The sequence below is a fragment of the Gorilla gorilla genome, chromosome 4 (assembly GCF_029281585.2).
Source record: "Gorilla gorilla gorilla isolate KB3781 chromosome 4, NHGRI_mGorGor1-v2.1_pri, whole genome shotgun sequence".
In the NCBI taxonomy this organism is placed as follows: Eukaryota; Metazoa; Chordata; class Mammalia; order Primates; family Hominidae; genus Gorilla; species Gorilla gorilla.
In genome coordinates, this window is record NC_073228.2 from 46,829,809 (window position 1) to 46,850,242 (window position 20,434).

At 55.4% G+C, this 20,434-nt stretch overlaps 2 protein-coding genes across 10 annotated transcripts in view; both read left to right on the top strand.

Annotated features, from left to right (window-relative positions):
- Positions 1-3,801, top strand: part of PLEKHM1 (pleckstrin homology and RUN domain containing M1) — a 54,890-nt gene extending 51,089 nt beyond the window's left edge. For all 5 annotated transcript variants that reach the window (XM_055387847.2, XM_055387848.2, XM_055387846.2 and 2 more), the window contains 2 exons: positions 72-229; positions 1,735-3,801. In XM_055387847.2, the coding sequence (XP_055243822.1) occupies positions 72-229; positions 1,735-1,846 (270 nt within the window). In that variant the 3' untranslated portion in view covers positions 1,847-3,801. The remainder of the gene's footprint in view (positions 1-71; positions 230-1,734) is intronic.
- A 2,746-nt stretch (positions 3,802-6,547) lies between these two features.
- The window catches only part of ARHGAP27 (Rho GTPase activating protein 27), a 39,405-nt gene continuing 25,518 nt past the window's right edge, over positions 6,548-20,434 (top strand). The window contains exons 1-4 of one of the 5 annotated variants that reach the window (XM_031011377.3): positions 6,548-6,841; positions 7,244-7,377; positions 7,855-7,986; positions 9,339-10,013. In XM_031011377.3, the coding sequence (XP_030867237.2) occupies positions 9,357-10,013 (657 nt within the window). In that variant the 5' untranslated portion in view covers positions 6,548-6,841; positions 7,244-7,377; positions 7,855-7,986; positions 9,339-9,356. Of the gene's footprint in view, positions 6,842-6,957; positions 7,045-7,243; positions 7,378-7,854; positions 7,987-9,338; positions 10,014-20,434 lie in introns of those variants that run through there. The other 4 variants (XM_031011378.3, XM_055387852.2, XM_055387854.2 and 1 more) reach the window with 4 other exon arrangements.

Sequence of the window (20,434 nt, forward strand, 5' to 3'; positions counted from 1 at the left end):
GGGCCTCAGTTTACCAGCCCTCCGCAGATCGCAGACGGGGTGTATGAAGGGTTCCTACTTGCCCTCCGCAGATCGCAGACGGGGTGTATGAAGGATTCCTCAAGGCCCTGATTGAATTTGCCTCCCAGCATGTCTACCACTGCGACCTGTGCACCCAGCGCGGCTTCATCTGCCAGATCTGCCAGCACCATGACATCATCTTCCCCTTTGAGTTTGACACCACAGTCAGGTATGAGGGACACCCAGCCAGCCGCCTTCCAGCCCCACCCTTCGCCACACCCACAGCCTGGCCCAAGCACGCAGGGCAGCAGGCTTCGCTCTGTGGGCAGGAACGTATTGAACATCCAGTTTGTGCTGTGCCAAGGGGTGGTGCAGTTGTTGGGGCAGCCCATGCTCTGGGCAGTCATGGCCAGCTCCAGTCCAGCTCAGGGGATAAGACAAGCTTTCCCAGGACTCCTCTGCCTCTATGGAACCATCTCTCTTCCTAAAGAAGAGGTGGCTGCCGGCTCTCTGAGTGGAGCCTCCTGGCACCTCAGTGTATGCATGGGTTGAGGAGGGTTGTATGAGTTACCACCCTGCACTGTTGGCATGAGACCAGGCACAAAGTGGCACCTGGTGGGTGGTACCTGCCACTGCCACTGTGTCTGTTGCTGAAATGATCACTCTTGTTCCCAGTTATTGCTCATTATCCGCAACCTCTCAATGGAAAAATTTGTCCAGACCTTCCTGCAACCCATGTGGGAGCAGAAAACTGAACTGGGAACATTAGTTCTTTTTCTGTCGGTGTCCACTGGCCGGGATTCAGCCCTGAATGGGCCTGGGGCTGAGTTTTTAAAATTATACCATCTTGGCCGGGCGTGGTGGCTCACGCCTGTAATCCCAGAACTTTGGGAGGCCAAGGCAGGTGGATCACTTGAGGTCAGGAGTTCAAGACCAGCCTGGCCAACATGGTGAAACCCCGTCTCCACTAAAAACACAAAAGTAAGCCAGGTGTGGTGGTGGGCACCTGTAATCCCAGCTACTTGGGAGGCTGAGGCAGGGGAATCACTTGAATTCGGGAGGCAGAGGTTGCAGTGAGCCGAGATCGTGCCACTGCACTCCAGCCTGGGCAACAGAGCAAGACTCTGAAAAATAAATAAATAAAATAAGTAAAAAAAATTTTTTTTCTTTTTGAGATGGAGTCTCGCTCTGTTGCCCAGGCTGGAGTGCAATGGCGCAGTCTCGGCTCACTGCAAGCTCTGCCTCCCGGGTTCACGCCATTCTCCTGCCTCAGCCTCCCCAGCAGCTGGGGCTACAGGCGCACACCGCCACGCCCGGCTAATTTTTGTATTTTTAGTAGAGGCGGGGTTTCACTGTGTTAGCCAGGATGGTCTCCACCTCCTGACCTTGTGACCCGCCCGCCTCGGCCTCCCAGAGTGCTGGGATTAAAGGCGTGAGCCACTGCGCCTGGCCGTAAATATTTTTTAAATATAGGCAAGAGATCTTTAATGAATCTCAAGCAGCATTTATTAAAAATGCAATAGGACAGAGAATATCAGTGTGCATTGTGTGACGTATGGGTAAGCACTGTTTCGAGACTCTCCTGTTCCAGAACGGAGAGGCACGGTGTGCGTGCGTGGGTTACATAGTACATCACAGCTGTATCGTGGGTTCTGGTCAAAAGGGCTGGCCAGTGTGGCCACAGGGCAACCTCCAGCCCAGCCGGCACCAGCAGGCCTACTGCTCTCTCCCCAGGTGTGCCGAGTGCAAGACCGTCTTCCACCAGAGCTGCCAGGCTGTGGTGAAGAAGGGCTGCCCCCGCTGTGCCCGCCGGCGCAAGTACCAGGAACAGAACATTTTTGCCTGATGCCCATCTGCTGACCCCGCTCTGAAAGCCGGGGGTGAGTGTGGCTCAGCCATCCCGGCTGGGTTTGCCATCAGCCCAGGATACTCACCGTGTCACAGCTGTGTCCCCTTGTCAGGAAGACCCTCAGATGTGACCAGAGCACCGGCCTCCCAGAGAAAGCCCAGAAAGTCCCCGTGGTGTCCCCTGGCCCTCCCCCTACCCCTCTGCTGCAGGAGGCGTGGCCACCACCAGATGCTCCCTGTCTTGGGGTAGACAGGGCCTTTTACTCACCAGGCCCTGGCTCACCAGCGTCCCGGCACCTCCGTTAGGGCTGCCCAAACACTGTGGAAAGGGTACTTGGGGAGCATTTTCAATTCCACATTCCTGATTAAAAGGTCTAGTTTTTTAAGGTGGGTTTTTCCCATTCATATTTCAACAGAAAGTATTTTTTTATTCTTGACCCTACGTGAGTCACCCATGAAATCCAGACATTCTCACCCCCAGCAGATGCACAGGAGCCGCTCAGGCCTGGCTTAGAGGCAGCGAGTGGCTGGTGGGCAGGCCACTGCTGGGACAGGGCCTGTGGGCCCACCCAGTGCCTTTCCTTGGCCCTCACTGCCAGTGCCAAACTGCCCCTCAGCAGGGCAGGGCCAGTCCTGGCGACCCCGGTTCCTCTGTGTCCTCTTTACTCCCCACCCCAGTGCGTCTCGCCTGCTGAGCCCACCGCTTTCTCAGCGTCAGAGCCCCTAGCTCTTCTCTAGCCTGGGGCCTTGGCCCCATTAGGAGGAGAAATGACTGGAAACCAGCACTGTCAGCACTTTGAGCCCTCCTCGGTTTATGGAGGGTCGCCGTCTTGCCCACCCCCAATCCCCGTGCCCTCCTCACCCCTCTACAGACAGGGGCGCTGCTGCAGATGCTCCAGGCCCACCTTGGTGGGTGCCTGGGGTCACACTCTCTGCCTGACTGACCCCTGCCAGGGCACAGATAGGCAGGACCCCAGAGAGGGCAGGCAGCCGCGCCCTGCACTGTGGAGAAGTGACCTGGTCCTAAGCTGTGCAGGGCATGCGGGGGAACTGCCCTGTGGATGCAGCCACCACCTCACAAAGCCATGAATTCCCAAAGCATCACTGAACTTGCCAGCCAGGACACTGGAGACTGAAGAACTTCCCCGGAGCAGGACTGCCTTTGAAGGGGCCTTGGGGCTGGGGTGGGAGCCTGGAATTGTCTTCAAAGTGATGGTCAGACCCTCCAAGCTTCAGGGAAATGTGGGTTTGCTGGTCTCTCTGTCGCCTTCCCCCACCTCTCCTGGACCTAGCAGGCCCTCAGTCCTAGCTGTCTTACCTGCGCTCAGCTTGGAGTCAGGCCTCAGGTGGAGAGCCACATGTCACTGTCAGAGATGAGCCCACCCCCACCCTTCCCTGGGGGCGATTAGCTGCTGAGTCACCCACCCAGCCTTGGAGCTGGATGCCTGTGCAGCAGAACAGAGGCAACGGTGGCAGGGAGGTGGAGGCTGCGCACAGCTTCTCCCGGTCATGGCACACACCTGTGCCCAGACGCCAATGCCTCCTAAGCCAGGAGCTGGGTTATGCACCGCCATGGCCCACATTAACGCTCCACCACAAGCCCAGCCTAGTCAGAGCCCTCATTGCCCCATCCCTGAGTGGGCAGGAGCCTGGCCTGGGGAGGGCTTGGGCCTGTGAGGATTCTCCCCGAAGGTGCCCTCGGAGGCAGCAGGTTTGAGGCCCTGGGGGGCCCGTTCCCCAGAAGCTGCCAGTGCTTTCAGATGCATTGACTCTTCCCGCCTCCCCTCCCTCAGAAAGGTAGTGCCCACACTATTTTTAAAATGTTATTTTATGCAATACGCTGTTCCTAGTGAGCAGGGCTCTGGCCCTGAGGAGTCTTTGCAATGTATTGAAGGAATTGCTGCCGTGTGAGTTTTGAATGATTTTGCAGTAAAGACCTAATCTTTCTCATCACTGGTCTGGCTTCTGAATTCTAACACTGCCACTGCCAGGGGGGAGACCACCAGCCATCCGTTACCATCTGTCCGGGTCCCCTACCCTCATGTTAGTCCCTGGCACAGGGGAAGGCTTGGGAGGTCCGTGGCAAACACTTGTAGGCAGAGGGCTTGCATGCCAGGAGTGGGCAGGGAGAAGAGAGTAAGAAAACCACCTTGCCAAGCCCAGCAGTCAGGCTCTCCCTGGGGTAGGATCTCAGGGTCTCTGGGAAGGTGTACCCACACTTGTATAACAACTCAAGCTGATCCCACGCCGGTGGCTTCTTTTCCTGTGACTTAAATGTCAAAACACAGACCCTTGACACTGGATCATGTGAAACCTCAGGATACAGGGGACATTTCTCAGAGGAGAAATAAAGGAGAGATGGGGCTCAGGAAAGAAGGGTTATTTAAGTGGAGCCCCCGATTCAGGGCTCATGGTTTTAGGGCTCAAAATGACTTTTACTTGGCTGCTGACCTTCCTCAGAAGTTCCAGGAGAAGCCCAGGGGACCCCTCCAAGGCGAGGCCCACACCACTGTCCATTTTAAGAACAGGAGCAGGAAACAGACTTAATTCTCAGGGAAATCAGGTTGCAGTAAAATGGGATGGAAACAGACAACATTCAGGTCTGAGATTTCCCGTCCTTAAAGGCCCCTTTCAGATTACAAGGTGGCACCCTCTGCCAATCTAGGTGCCCCAGCTTCCCCCAAGGGCTTCACCTCCCTCCAGGACAGTAGATGGTAGGCCCGGAGAAGAGAAGAGAAACTGGGAGAGGGAGGCCCAGAGGAGGGCCACAGCACGTGACCTGGTGCTGCCCTGCTGGTGGGTTCAGGCCCTCTCCAGCCTCAGCAAAGTGCCCCTGAGGCCACTTGTTTCCCCTTCTCCCCTCCCCTTTTTTTTTTTTTTTTGGATACAGTCTCACTCCAATGCCCAGGCTGGAGTGCAGTGGCGTGATCTTGGCTCACTGCAACCTCCACTTCCCGGGTTCAAGCAATTCTCCTGCCTCAGCCTCCTGAGTAGCTGAGACTTCCCCTTCTCCTCTTCTCTCTGAAGGAGGACAGGTGGTTTGGAGATTCCAATCCAAACCCCAAGAGCTTATCATATAATATAAGTAGTCATAATAGCTGATGTAGCCCGGCATGGTGGCTCACACCTGTAATCCCAGCATTTTGGGAGGCCGAGGAGGTTGGATCATCTGAGGTCAGGAGTTCAAGACCAGCCTGGCCAACATGGTGAAACCCCATCTCTACAAAAATACAAAAATTAACTGGGCATGATGGCGGGTGCCTGTAATCCCAGCTACTCAGGAAGCTGAGGCAGGAGAACCACTTGAACCCGGAGGCAGAGGTTGCAGTGAGCCAAGATTGTGCCACTGCACTTCGGCCTGGGAGACAGAGTGAGACTCTGTCTTAAAAAAAATAGCTGATATATTGTGTGCGCTGGGCATGTGGTAAGCACTGCTTAGTGGACCTCATTTAATCTTCCCAATAATCCAGTGAAGTGGGTGTTACTATCCCATTGACAGGAAAGAAATCTGAGCTGCAGAGATAAGGCAGATCTCCCAAGGCCTACCAGCCGCCAAGCAGCAGAGTGGGGCATCATACCTGCCTGACCCCACGCAAAGACCATCACCACTGCCAGCCATTGCCTGGCTGTGCTGCAGGTGGAGAGGGACCTAAAAGGTAGGGAGGGAGAGAAGATTCCTCCAGCCACGATTTTCTTTTTTTCTTTTTTGGTTGTTGTTTTTTTGAGACGGAGTCTTGCTCTGTCGCCCAGGCTGAAGTGCAGTGGCACGATCGTGGCTCACTGCAGTCTCCGCCTCCTGGGTTCACACCATTCTCCTGCCTCAGCCTCCGGAGTAGCTGGGACTACAGGCTCCCGCCACCACACCCGGCTAATGTTTTATATTTTTAGTAGAGACGGGGTTTCACCGTGTTAGCCAGGGTTTCTTGATCTCCTGACCTCATGATCCGCCCGCCTCGGCCTCCCAAAGTGCTGGGATTATAGGCGTGAACCACCGTGCCCGGCACCAGCCACTATTTTCTAAGCATGTCGGGCACCAAAGACCAATGCTGAGTTCTGCTGTGTGCCCACCCTGGAGGGTCCCAAGGTGCCACCAAGGCTCAGACACACAGATTCTCAGAGGAAGTGTAGACTCACAGGTGGGCAATGCCTAGCAGAGGCAAAGATATAGAGGTAAGGGAGTTCCTCTGAATCTGGGTGGCCAGATTCAGCTTCCCACCCAACCCTGGGTCCCCAGGAGGTGGTGTCAAGAGAGGCCATGGCCTGGGATGCGGGCCCTTCTTCCTCCCAGAACACTGGCCTGAATCAGCCAGCTCTTGGCACACACAGCCAGGTCCACAGGCACAACTGTTCCTTGGGGCCCCTGAGGGCAGGGGGTGTGCTGGGGCTGTGGCTTGTAATGTCTGGACTGAGTGCAGGCTCAGATCAGGGCGAGGCTGCTTGTCCAGAGAGGCAGAAAATTCCCAAACAGAAGACCCCCAAGGCGGAGGGCCCTGGGGCTGGACTCCTGGAGGTTGTTCTGAGCTTACCCTGTGGACGGATTGGAGGGTGGCCCTCCTTCCCCACAAGGATCAAGAGGGGGTGGGGGACGGTGGGAGGGCAATCTGGCCAGGCGAAGCTGCGGGGGAGGCTCCCGCCCTCCCCAGTCCCACCATCTCAGCCCCGCAGCCTCTTTCTCCGTGGAGAAAGCCAGGTGTGGCCCAGGATCCCGGGAAGTGCAGGGGAGGGGGTGGCGTCTTCGCTCCTCAGGCGCTGGCCCGGCCCAGAGGGGACAGGAAGCCAGGACACCGGGGATTGTCTCTCGCAACCGCAGCCCAGCCCCAGTCCGGGAGGAAGTTCTGCCCGGCGCTCTCCGCCGGTGCCTCCCTGGTTATATTGTTGAACAGGAAACCCGGCAGCGCGGGAGCCGCACAGTCGAGGAGGGAGCGCGGGACGCCGAGCCCACGCGCGCCTGCCGGGGCAAGTGGAGGCGAAGCCGGCGAGCGGACGCCCCGAGGTGCCCGGGCAGGCAGGGTCGGGAGTGGGGCGCCGAGCGGGGGTTGGGGGTGGGAAGTGGGGTGGGGGTGGGGAAAGGGCAGGGTTGGGGAGGGAAGGGTGCGGCAGGTGGCGGGTCCGCACCCGGGAGCTCCGCGCGCCTGCTCCCCTTGTCTCCGCGCTGGGGCGGGAGCTGCGCGGGCCGCATCCCACGGGGAGGAGAAGGTAGGCGAAGGGCTGCCCTCCATCTGGGGGCTGGAGGGGAGCAGGCCCAGGCCCCCAGCGCCGACCCAGGCGTTGACGCCGCTGTAGCTTGAGTCGCCTGGGCAGTGGACGCAGGGGACCTCCTGGCGACTGGTGCGCTGTCGCGCTCCAGGGATCCTCCCGGCTTCCCCAATCCCTCCCCTTCTCTGCTTTTCCCCAGGGTCGGGGAAGGAACCGAGGCCCGGTCCCCTTCTTATCCAGCCCGAGACATTGAGCTCCGGTGGGTGTCCCTGCGCTGGGAGTCCCGCTCGGAGTTTTTCCAGGCCCGGCCGGGCTGCTCCGGGAAAGGCCCTGGTGAGGGAATAGGTGGGCCCGGAGCGGGCGGATTTGCAATCCGGTTGGAAGGGCTCGCAGTGGGTGATTCAGGGTGCAAATGACCTCCCCGGGAACAGGAACGTCCGCACGAGACAACTAGCCCCAGCCCGGCATTCCCAGAGCCGCGCACGAGAGGGACGCAGGGACTCCCGGACAGCAAATCCCGGGGGGTGGGGGGTGGGGGGTGGGGGGTGGGAGGGCGGTGAATAGAGGGGGAAGGCGGAGCGGGGGCGGTCCCATCCTCCTTGGGCTCCGCTCGCGACCTGCCAGTGCCCCGTCAGACGCAGCAGTCCCGGCTCCAGGTGCCGGCCTTCTGCTCTGGGCCTCGTCCCAATGCCCCCCAAGGTCCCCAGCAGAGGCATTCAGGCTCCTCCTCTCCCCACCCAGACACGGCTGCTTTGGGTATCGGTGACAGCACTCCTGAGCGTCCCTGTCCCTCTTCGCTCTGCTTGCCAGCTCCTGTTCCGCGCAGCCTCTCCGGCCTCGCCCCTGGAAACCCCGCCCAGGGCGATGGTAGGGGCCTAACCTGCAGCCACCGCCGGCTCCGCCCACCCAGCCCATGGGCTCCCTGAGGCCCGCCCAGCCGACGTGAGTGCGCTGCGGGGTCCAAGGGGAGGGGGCGCCGGGGGAGTGTCCTGCTTGGGGTTTGTTGGCTCAGCACCGGGCAGCTCGATGACCCCGCCTCCGGGGCCCAGTGTGCTTAGTGACTCAGTTTACACCCTTTCCTCGTCGAGGAACGCTTGACAAAGTGGCGGAGGAGCCCTGCTGGGGCCCCCGTTGGAACCTGCTCCTCTGCCTCGGCAAGCGGCGGTCTCCTGGCCCCGGGTCCGGGCCACCTTAGGGGGCAGGAAGAGGTGTGGTCAGTGTGGGAGTTTGGAGGGGCCATGCACTTCCGGAGAAAACCACCGACTCATGGCTTTGGTGGAGGGGCGCAGACAGATTTAGTTAGGCTCTCCCCCATCCCTGACACCCCAAAGCCCGGGCGGGAGCGGGGCTTATGACCACCACTCCGGAGAGCTTTGGGTGGCCCTGCTCTGGGACTCCGCACTTATAGTCACTGTCTCAGAGTGCATTCTCCAGGAGCCACTCGTGGGGACACTGTAGGGGTCACAGGGCAGGTGGGCAGGCCACAGGGGCAGGGCCTTTCTCGGGGGCGGCGTGAGAGCTGGAGAGCAGGGGGCGGTGCGGGCCGGGCTGGGCGGTGCGGGCCGGGCTGGGCGGGCCGGGCTCGGGCTCACGTCTGCGGTGATGCAGCTGCGGAAGGAAAGAGAAACCGAGAGAACCGGTTCCCCCGCATTGGCAGCGGAGGCCTCTACATCAAGGCCCTCTACATCGGGCCCGCTTAGGGGCAGGGACAGCCCCCAGGTAGAGCTGTTCGCTGGGCCCCCTACAGAGCCCACATTCCAACTCTGACCAGGGGGTCGGGGCGCAAGCTCCTGGAGGGAGGCAGTGCTACGAGACCCTCTGCGGATTCTCTGCGGGCGGGAGGCTTCCAGGCGGGACAGAGCCGGGGAGCGGCAGTAAATGGGGTGTTCTTCCTACCTGACTGACGGAAAACTAAGGCGCAGTCAACTATTAAGCAAGCGTGGTGTCGACCTTAGAGCGGGCAATCACCCCTCGTTTTAAAGCCAAGGCTTCCCTCGCAGTCGATTTGGACCAAGACTACCCACAATCTCCCCACCGCAGGACTGAAGCGAGGCTCAAATCTTAGAATCAACCCCACAGAACGAAGGGCTGTCCTAATTCCAGCACTGAGTGTAAGAATGGAAGCCTTACATGTGATTTTATGCAAGTTCCCATTTTAGAGATGGGAAAACTGAGGCCCGAAGGCGAACGGCGAGTGCAGGATCGGGACTCGAACCCAAGTCTGTCCCCGAGTGCGGGGCTATTCCAGGCTCGGTGGTCTTGACCTCCGCGGCCCTCCTTCTTGTTGCCCGCAGGAAAACGCCGCGGCCGCGATGGCGGCGGACGTGGTGGGGGACGTGTACGTGCTGGTGGAGCACCCCTTCGAGTACACCGGCAAGGACGGGCGCCGCGTGGCCATCCGGCCGAATGAGCGCTACCGGCTGCTGCGGCGCAGCACCGAGCACTGGTGGCACGTGCGGCGTGAGCCCGGCGGCCGCCCCTTCTACCTGCCTGCGCAGTACGTGCGCGAGCTGCCCGCGCTGGGCAACCCTGCCGCCGCCGCGCCGCCAGGTCCCCACCCGAGCCCCGCGGCCCCTGAGCCGCTCGCCTACGACTACCGGTTTGTGAGCGCGGCGGCGACTGCGGGCCCCGACGGCGCCCCCGAGGAGTCCGGAGGCCGAGCCAGCTCCCTGTGCGGCCCTGCGCAACGCGGCGCCGCGACCCAGCGCAGCAGCCTGGCGCCCGGCCTGCCAGCCTGCCTGTACCTGCGGCCCGCGGCGCCCGTGCGGCCCGCGCAGTCCCTGAACGACCTGGCCTGCGCCGCCGTCTCGCCTCCCGCCGGCCTCCTAGGAAGCAGCGGCAGCTTCAAGGCCTGCAGCGTGGCTGGCTCCTGGGTGTGCCCGCGGCCTCTGGCGCGCAGCGACTCAGAGAACGTCTACGAGGTCATCCAGGACTTGCACGTCCCGCCGCGGGAGGAGAGCGCAGAGCAGGTACCTCCCCGGGCGCTGGGGCGCGGAGGCGGGTGGCGCGCTAGGGACCGCGCCCGCACGGAGCCGGGGCGCAAGGAGACCCGCTCCGCTCAGCGTCGGGCACGACGCCCACCTCTGTCCGAAGACTTCGGATGAGCTCCCTCTCCCCAACCGCGAAACGTGAGGGGTGCACGCCCGCAGTCCCTCATCAGCAATTCCCAAGCTCCAAAGCTCCCTGGAAGCCCAGAGGCTTTTCGTAATCCAATTGGTGGCAAAATTGCGCTTGAACTGATGTGAGGCTGCTGATGGTCTTTATTTATCGCACTTGTGTGAATATTCATGTCTCGCTGCAGAAATGCAAATGAGCTCGATGGTCGGCTGCTGCCCCAAGCCCTGCTGGGAGGTTATATAACCTACTGCAGGTGTGTGCCCCATATTATCTTTCCAAGTCCCAGCTGTTCTGTATTCCGAAGCGCATCTGGGCACGGAACGGGGGATTGCGGGCCTGCCCCGGCCCAACCGACTTGCCCGTCTCCCAGGAGTCTGGGGTCAGATGAGAGGGTGGATGTGAAAGTCAGGCGTCTGCTTCCCTTTGAGGGTGCTTCCAGCATTTCAGTTCCTTTTTTAAAAGAACTCTTGATGGGTTTGTTTCAGAAAGACGTCCGGTTAAGTGAGGTTGTTTTTTTCCCCCTCTTCAGAGTCCAGTTGTGTTCATCTGGGAAATCGAAAATAGAGCACGTTTTAAAAACAGGTCTTACATCCTCAGAACACTCTGGGCGACCCTGACATTTTGAACTTTAGGAACTTTTCAGAGAGGGGCAGCCTGAGGGGAAAAAAAGATGCTCAGAACCGTTCTGCCTTCTGCCACCGGCCGTGTGATGATCTAGGGGCAGTTCTTTTCCTCTCTTAGGGTCTCGGTTTGTTCTTTAGCCCAAAGGGAGGGGTTGGACAGATGACCTCTGATCCTCGGGAGCCTCTGATTTCTTTCGCTGTACCTGATGTCATTGCCATGAACACTGATGCCCACTATGTGCCAGGACTGAGTCCGGGATACCCAGACGAAGGAGACACGCCTCCGTAGGCCCGCTGCTGGGTGTTCCCTCCGCCCGACTCGTTACAATGCAGAGCTCAGGTTTTGAGACTGGGGAAAGGGGAACTGGATTCTGCTGGGTCACCTGCCAGCTGCTGACAGCCACTTAACTTACACGCGAGGACGCTCCCCCAGGCCCAGCGTCCTCTGGTGTAAGCACAATACTTAAGGATTAGGGTTGTGAGCCTTAAACGAGGTAAGGCTTCGAAGCGCTTGGCAGCAGCAGGGGGTCCACCCAGGCTGTCTGGGTAGTCCTGGTTTGGCTTCCCTGGGTCTCCGCCGCCTTCACTCGGGCTTCTGCAGCGGTAGCCCGCCACCTTGTGGCCAGGTTGGGGAACGGCACCCGGCGGGCGGGGCTGGGCACTGCCACGGGTTCCTGTCTCGCGCCCCTGCCAGCAGGCCAGGCAGCTTCTCTGGGATGGGTGGTTGGATCCCAGCGCTCTTCCCCCACCAGCGCCCCTCCGGTTCCTGCGCAGGTTCCCGGTGGCACACTTCTGGGCCTCTCCACATTCTCTGTCCTAGTGACGGTGGGAGGGTGCCTGCCCATCTGAGCGGAGCCCCTGGAGGTGGGGGAATGGCCTTGCTCTTTGAACCTCGCATCTGGCCCAGGGTCTGGCTCAAACAGAGCGCACAGAGAATGTGTGTTGAGGAGCACAGAGGTGCAGCAGCCCTTTACCTATGAGCCAGGGCTCTGTAGGTCTGCAAGGGCTAACACCCCAGGCCCCAGGACCAAAGAGGAAGGAGACTGCCCAGGTCCTGACATCTCCTGAGAAGACAGATCACCCCGGCTGCCAGGGCGCCTGCTAGGTGGCCCCTCTGCCCATCCTTCCTCCAGCTCCCAGCAGGTTCCCAGTTGCAGTGGCATATGGAGGGAGGGGCACCGATGATAGGGGTAGGGGACTTACCCAGGGGGGGAATCTAGGACATTGGCCGGAGACAGGCAGCTCCCTAGCCCCACTTGTGGCCGTAATTCACTATGTGACCTCCACAAGTCGCTTTGCATCTCTGGTCCTGTTTCCTCCCCTGTGCGATGGGTGCAATAATACCACGTTCCCTGCCACAGAGCTTTATTCAAGAGGCAGCTGTGGGTCTCCCTGGCACTCCACCCCCAACAAAGTCCAGGGTAGGGAGTTGGCCCTGCCCCCCGCAAGGGAACCCCATCCCTGCTCTTAGTTGTCCCAGGCAGAGTTTCCCCACCATGATCCTCCAGGCCCATTCACTCCTTCATTAGGCATGAACTAGCTGAATACCTGCCAAGCCCTGGTGAGCCTTCGGATCTAGAGAGGACTGAGGCACAGCCACGATCCTGGGGGACTCACCCTCTTGGATAGGAGGCCAGCAAGAGAAGACATGGGGCCGGGGCTCAGAGTGGAGCATAGGGTTGAGAGTGGGTGCCCACCCGGGCAGGGCCTCGTGGGCCCTTGCCAGGAATGTGCACGTTATCCTGCAGCCGCTGTGAGGCTTTTAGCAGAGACAGGAATGGGATTGAGAAAAAAATCCCTGTGGCCAGGGCTTCAAGAATGGCTGAAGCTCTTGGTGGTTTCGTGGGCATGTGGTGGAAACAGAGGTTTGCGAGATGGATGGGCAGGGTCTGGGGGCCGAGGGAGGTGGGAGGGAAATCAGGTTGAGTTCTAGATTCCCAGCTGGCACTCGTGGGCAGACAGTGGTGCTGCTTCCTGAGGGGGGGATGACTTGGGGAGGAGCAGGGTGGAAAAAAGATGGGGCCCACCTGGATTTAGGTGCCAAAGGGAAGAGAAGCATGAGAGTGCTGGCTCAGAGGCCAAGAAGTGTCCAGAAGAAGGACGCACAGGAAGGTCATGTGAGAGAAAGGCCGTATAACACTTACCCTAAGTGACCACTAGACGCTCAGCTGGTCAGGGGGCTGCTGAAGGCAGAGGGCGGTGGTCAGTAGTGAAGTGAGGGTGCGAATTGAGCGTGTGGACAATAGGCAGAAGGAGAGAGACACAGTGTGGCCAGAGGGGGTGTAGGGTCATGGATGGAACCATCCCCAGGCTCAGGTGGGTGGGCAGGAGATGGGGAGGCTAAAGATGGGGAGAAGGTTGTTGCTGAGAAGGGATCTCAGAAGAAAGTGGGTGCAGAACAGAGGGGGCAGGATGTGGGGATGGCATGGCACGGGGGCACTGGGGAGTGTGTGGGGATGCCCTTCTGTCAGGCAGCAGCTCAGGGCTTAGGGCAGGCTACCAGGCAGGGCCAGGGACTCCCAGAACAGAGGAGCTCCTGCCATGGATGGTGTTTTACAGCCTTGTCACTCCCCATGCACTCTAATCGCACATATTGAATACTTGGTGTGGGCTGGTCACCGTGCTGGACACTGGGGACAAAGTATGGTAAGACGCAGTCCCAAAGGGGCTAACAGTCCCGTGGGCTCTTGCTGAAAGGTTTGTAACCCAGGGTTAAGCTCCCAGCAGCTTGGAAGGCAGGCGTAGGCACCTCCATTTGCCCTGAGTACAAACAGAGGTTCAGAGAGGTTTAGTGACAGGACGAAGCTCACACGGCCAGGAAGTGGCTGTGTTCAGGACAGTTCCAGGCCCCCTGACCCCAAGCCCCACCCTGGCCAGCAGGTTCAGTTTCAGCCTGGTGGCCTTTAGGGTTGGCCACCCTGTTCCCCTCAACAAGAACAGTACAAGCTGAAGGCAGGCACGTGCTCCTTCTTCTGAGCGTCCTGCGTGCCCAGCCCTGTTGTGGAAGAGTTGATGTCCCAGGAGAGGGACATCTCCTGTTCTTTTGCTGCCCAGGAGAGGGCAGAAGCAAACCCTTCTGAGAGGGGAGAGAGGGAGACAGGGGAGGTAAGCAGGGATGACTCCTCCTCTCCCACAAAGAGGCCACTCAGGGAGCTCTGGGAAGCCAGGCCAAAGCCAGTGCAATAAAGGGGCCTCTGAGACTCTTCCCTTGGCTGTGGTCCTGACTCTGGGATTTCAGGGTGCGGTCACCATCCCCGCCCAGAGGTGGGAAGGCCCAGGCAGGTGGAGCTGGCCTGGAGCCCGCCCCTGCTGCTGGGGCATTGGCCGCTGGGAGGGAAGTTCCAGCCGGGCTGCTGCACCTTCTTATACAAGCAGCCCCGGAGGCGCCGCACCTGAGCAGGCAGCCCCGACTGGAAGGAGCCCGGGGCCCTCATTCCTTCTCCTCCACTGGGAACTGAGTGAGTCCTCGCCCCTGGGGGACTAGGGGGTGGCCACAGCAGTTTCCCCACTCTCTCCCCTCCCTTTCCCGAATCCTAAAACCCATCTGGGGGCCCCTCCCCTCTGGATCCAGGCCCAGCACCCACTTCCTAGGACAAACTCCAAGGGCAGCCCGAGGCCACTGTGACTGAGAGAAAGGAACTGGCCTTGGGACAGACCCTCCTGTCCCCCTTCGGGGCCAGCTAGGGGGACTTTGGCAAGGGGTGTTGGTAACAGCAGGAAGCTGAGGCCAAGTTGAAGGGACTCTAGCTAGCCCCTTGCTCGTACTCCCTCCTCCAGCACCCCCCACCCCCAACCCCCAGGTGGGGCAGCCACCCTGGGGTGGCCCTGCTGGTTTCTTTACACCTGACCCAGTTCCCTCCCGGTGACTCACCTGCAGCCCCAGGCTGTCCCAGGAGCCCCTCTGCCTGCCTAGGACCTGACTTAGGAGAGAGCAGCTTCTTGGATCTCCCTCCCACCCTCACCCCACATTGCTGTCCACCCAGAGATCTCCCTGCCCACCCCCCGCACCCCCCGGCTCTCCTGCAGGCCCCATGATCTCTTCAGGTCTCGCTGGAGCCTATGCCTTGCTCTCACCTCTTAGTCCTTGTCTCTCTTCAGCGCCCAGGGGCCTGTGATGGGCCCCAGGACAAGCCCACCTGCCCCCTCACTTTCTTCCCAGGCCTCAGCAGTTGACCTCACTCTAGACCTGTTTTTTTGTAATGTTTATTTCAATGGTTTTGCGGAGCAGGTGGTGTTTGGTTACGTGAATGAGTTCTTTAGTGGCTATTTCTGAGATTTTGGTGCACCCGTCACCCGACTGGTGTGCACCGTACCCATTGTGTAGTCTTTTATCCCTCACCCCCCTCCCACCCTTCCCCTACTCCCAAGTCCCCAAAGTCCATTATATCATTCTTAGGCCTTTGCATCCTCATAGCTTAGCTCCCATAGACCTGTTTTCTCTGCCCTTCTTAGAGCTGACTGCGTCCAGTACAGGGAGGGGTGGGCATCAGTACTGAATGCCAGCCTGGATGGGTGGTCAGTGCCAGGCCCTGGGGAATGGGAAAGTCCATGATCATGACCAGGGCGTAGCTGATGATCAGGGATGTGGTCGAGTCCCCATGCCTGAATGTTAGGGAGATTGGGAGCTGGATCTGTGCCGGGGAGTGAGAGGTCAGTGGCTGTTGGTTCATATTGAAGGGGAAACAGGGCTGCCAGGACTAGGGCTCTGGGGCACAGGGGCAGAGGTGCTCTTGCTAAAATTTGGGAAGCTCTGTTTCCAGATTGCAGAAGGATTCTGGTGTTGAGGGAACTTCCAGAGCTGTTGCCTGAGCCGGGTGAGGCCTGCAGGACCCTTCTGTCCAGCTGAGGCTGCTGTGAGTGCCCACCCTGCCTCCTTGCCCTCTCCTGGCTGGGGGTCCCCTGTGAGGCATGAAAGGAGGGGGGCAGGGGCCCCTGCCCAGGCCTCCGTGTCTGTCTAGGGACTGGGCCAGAGAGAGGAAGCAGAGGTAGCAGAAGGGCCTGCCTGCAGAATCATCCCAGCCTCCCCCTTCCTTTCTCCTCCTTGGCCCAGTTAAATGTGTAAATTACTATTCCCTCCCTATAAAAATAGCTTAACTCCATTACAAATATTTGAATAATAGGAGGAAATCTCAATCGAATGACTGTGAGCATGTTGGTTTCTTCCCATTTATTCTGCCTTCTTATGCGTATGCCTTGGGCAGTTCCCGTAGAGACATCACAGTGTAATGACGATTGTGCCTTCTGCTTTTTCATTTACCATATTCACCTAGTCAGTGAATGTCAGCCGCTGTACTGGGGGCTAGGGAGCAATGAAAAATAAAGGATGGTTCTTGCCCTCAGGTAGCTTACTGTCCAGGAGAAATTGAACAGCAGATCCAGTTATGATATTGTATGGCATGGCAGTTATGGTATGGAAGATATGATATGATATGATATGTCTGCAGAGAGCTGTGGGGGGCATGTTGGAGGAGCTGCCCTCCCAGAATCTTGTTGGCAAGAGGGAAATCCAGGAGTGCTTCCTGGAGGAGGAAGGTGTTGGCAGAGTTGAATTCGAAAGGTTTCTACAGTTCCCGCTCATGAAACCCTCTGGACCGGGTGCCTTTTTCAGTGGCAGATTTTTTTTCTCATCAGTGGTAATTAGTTTATTTAAGTTTCCACTCACCTTCTAGTTAATTTTGGCCATTTTATATTTTACTAGGAAAGCATTCATTTTCTCCAGATGTGTAAACTCTCCACTTTTAAAATTTATTATGAATTTCTTTGTGACCAAGTAAATGATTTTGCTAACTTTTTCACAGACATATAAGAAAAATGTGTATTTTCTTTTTTTATTTTTATTTTTATTTTATTTTTTTGAGATGTTGCCCAGGCTGGAGTGCAGTGGCGTGGTCTTGGCTCACCGCAACCTCCACCTCCTGGGTTCAAGTGATTCTCCTGCCTCAGCCTCCTGAGTAGCTGGGATTACAGGTGTGTGCCACCACACCGGGCTAATTTTTGTATTTTTAGTACAGAGGTGATTTTGCCATGTTGGCCAGGCTGGTCTGGAACTCCTGACCTCAAGTGATCCACCCACCTCAGCCTCCCAAAGTCCTGGGATTACAGGTGTGAGCCACCACGCCTGGCCGGAAAAATGCATATTTTCTATTTAAGGGATATAAGGTACTATCTGCATCAAATCATGTTTATTGATTGTATTATTCAAACTTTCATTTCCTTTGTATCCTTTGCTTGGGGGCAGGGGTCTTTTACTCTAATTCTGATAGAGATGTGTTATGTTAAACCTTCCTCTCAAATTTTCTCTATAAGGCTCTTCTGGGGCTTTTCCTAGTTTTTGCTTTTTATATTTAACTACGATGCTGTCAGGAGGATGCAGATTTCGAGTGTTCTTTCGTTACAAATTGTGCTTTTCTATCATTACGTGGTGTCCCTCTTTATCCTATTCTAGTGCTTAACCTTAAATTTCACCCTTCTATTGTTTATATGACCACTCCTTATTTTACTTTATCTTTTTTTGTACTTGCTTAGCATTCTTTTATTTCCTACTATTATCATTTTTTGAAACTACTAATTTCTTGTATATGTCACATCACTGTTTTGTTTTGTTTGAGACAGGGTCTCCCTCTGTTGCCCAGGCTGGAGTGCAGTGGTGTGATCATGGCTCTCTGCAGCCTCAGCCTCCCTGGCTGAGGCAATTCTCCTGCCTCAACACCTTGAGAACCTGGGACCACAGGCCTGCGTGCCACCATGCCCAGCTAATTTTTTTTTTTTTTTTTGGTATTTTTTGTAGTGATGGGGTTTCTTCGTGTTGCCCGCCACCACTGTATTTTTATTATTTTCATGGATTTTTGTTTGTTTTTTGAGATGGAGTCTCGCTCTGTCACTGAGGCTGGTGTGCAGTGGTGCGATCTTGGCTCACTGCAACCTCCGCCTGCCAGGTTCAACTGATTCTCCTGCCCCAACCTCCTGATTAACTGGGATTACAGGCACACGCCACCACATCCAACTAATTTTTATATTTTTAGTAGAGACAGGTTTTCACCACATTGGTCAGGCTGGTCTCAAACTCCTGACCTCAAGTGATCCACCTGCCTCACCCTCCCAAAGTACTGGGATTACAGGTGTGAGCCACTGTGCCCAGCCTATCACTGTATTTTTAAACCCAAGCTGACTCTTTGTCTTTTAGTGGGAGAATTCAATCTGTTCACATTTCATTTAACAATTGATCTACTGTACTTGATTTGATTACCTTTGGCTTATTTTACATTTATTGGTTTATCTTGCAGTTTTTTTCCCTCTGATCTGGTTATCGATTTCATTTTTCTTCCTGTTACACTTTCCATTTCATTATTGGCAGCTGTCCCTTCTCTGGGGTTCCTAATCAAACACATATTCTTTAGCACATGCCTTGATGGGGATTCTTTTCTCAGCACCCTCATCTGGAGCTTACAGAACCTGTCACTCTGTAGACTCCGGTCTTTTCTCAGCTTAGGAACATCTATTTGTTGCTTGATTTGATTATTGTTTCTTTATTTTTTATTTTTTTGAGACAGGGTCTACTGTGCCACCCAGGCTGGAGTGCTATGGCACAATCACGGCTCACTGCAGCCTCGACCTCCTGGGTTCAAGTGATCCTCCCACCTCAGTCTCCTGAGAAGCTGGGAATACAGGCGCACACCACCAAGCCCAGCTAATTTTGTTTGTATTTTATGGAGAGACAAGGTTTCACCATGTTACCCAGGCTGGTCTTAAATTTCTGGGCTCAAGCAATCTGCCTGCCTTGGCCTCCCAAAGTTCTGGGATTACAGGCATGAGCCACTGCGCCCGGACTGTTGCTCGATTATTGTTTCTTTTACCTTTTCTTTCCTTTGCATGTGAGCGCTCCCAACTGGTTCCCCCCCAGTTTATCTTTGGTCTCTTTATTTCATTCTTGTTGTACTTTTGCTCTGAGGTTTGATGTTTCTTCTTGACCTTCCAGGCTGCAAATTTGAATCTCAAGAGTGAATTTCTTCTCCTTCAACTAGTACAATGACATATTTTAAGTTCTAAAAATCAGTCTTTTTTTTTTTTTTTTTTTGAGATGGAGTCTTGCTCTGTCGCCCAGGCTGGAGTGCAGTGGCATGATCTCGGCTGACTGCAAGCTCCGCTTCCTGGGTTCACGCCATTCTGCCTCAGCCTCCTGAGTAGCTGGGACTACAGGCGCCCCCCAACACGCCCGGCTAATTTTTTGTATTTTTAGTAGAGACGGGGTTTCACCGTGTTAGCCAGGATGGTCTCAATCTCCTGACCTCATGATCCGCCCGCCTCGTCCTCCCAAAGTGCTGGGATTACAGGCGTGAGCCACTGCGCCCGGCCAAAATCAGTCCTTCTTTAAAACTCTGCTTGATTTGAGTCTCCTTAAGAGTTTGTATTCAAGTTGTAATTGCATTCTCCAGCCCCTCTATTTTGCCAATAGCCTTGAATTTATTTTACTAGATAGTATTTTTACAGGTTTTTTTTTTAAATCAAAGCAATATTTTAAAGTCTATAGTAAAAATGTCACATGTACACCGTTTCCCTGCTCTGTTCTCCATCAACTCAAAAGTCACCACTTTCATTCATTCTTTCTTCATTCTTCCAAAGTTTCTGAGTACAAACTAGTATAATTATGTATCTGATTACTTAATTGTCTCTCTCAAGCAACACCGTCCTATGTGTAAAACAAGGTAAAAAACAAAACAAAACCAAACCTTGTTTACTTTTTATTTCTTTGACAACGTATCTTGGAGATTGTACCTAGAGAGGTTCTGTCTCCTTCCCTACAACTACAAATAATCCATTTTACCAGTCTCCTGTTGACAGGCATTTGGAATATTTCCCATTTTTTGCTGTTACAACAATGTCATAATGAATACTCTTATATATGTACAGGTAGAAGTAGGAAAAATTCCAGAAGTGGGATTTTGGGGTCAAAAGGTAAATATTAGATATTTGATGAGTATGTCCCATGAGGCGTATACCAATGTGCCCTCACCAACACAAATTAGTGTTTGGTCCCCAAAGCCTTGCCAACTGACTGTTGTCAAACTTTTGTTTTCTGCCAACCTGACCATAAAATGTATTATCTTAAGGTACTTTAAATTTGCATTTCTCTTTCCAGTAAGATTATCTGTTCATATATTTAAGGGCTGTTTGTTCCCCCCCTTTTTTTTCTGTGAATGGTCTATTTATATCCTTTGCCTGTTTCTGTATTGGGTTGTTGGGCTTTTTTCTTACTGAGTTCTAGTAGCTTTTTCTATACTAGGGAAAATAATCCTTTGTCTATTATTACATGAGTTGTAATTCCCTCCCCCACCCTGAGTTGTCTTTTGACTCTGCTAATAGCATTATTTTGCCACACAAGTTTTCTTAAAATATACTTAATGTAGTCCAATGTATCCCTCATTTATTTTATGGCTTTTATATTTTGCATCTTTGTTACAAAGTCATATATATATATATATATATATATATATATACACACACACATACAGCATATTTAAGTCTTTTATATATATACACACACAGCATAGTATATATTGTATATATTTATATGTACATACAACATATTGAAGTCTTTTATCTATATAAAGAGACACATATATAAAATATATAGGCTTATATATATGTATTTA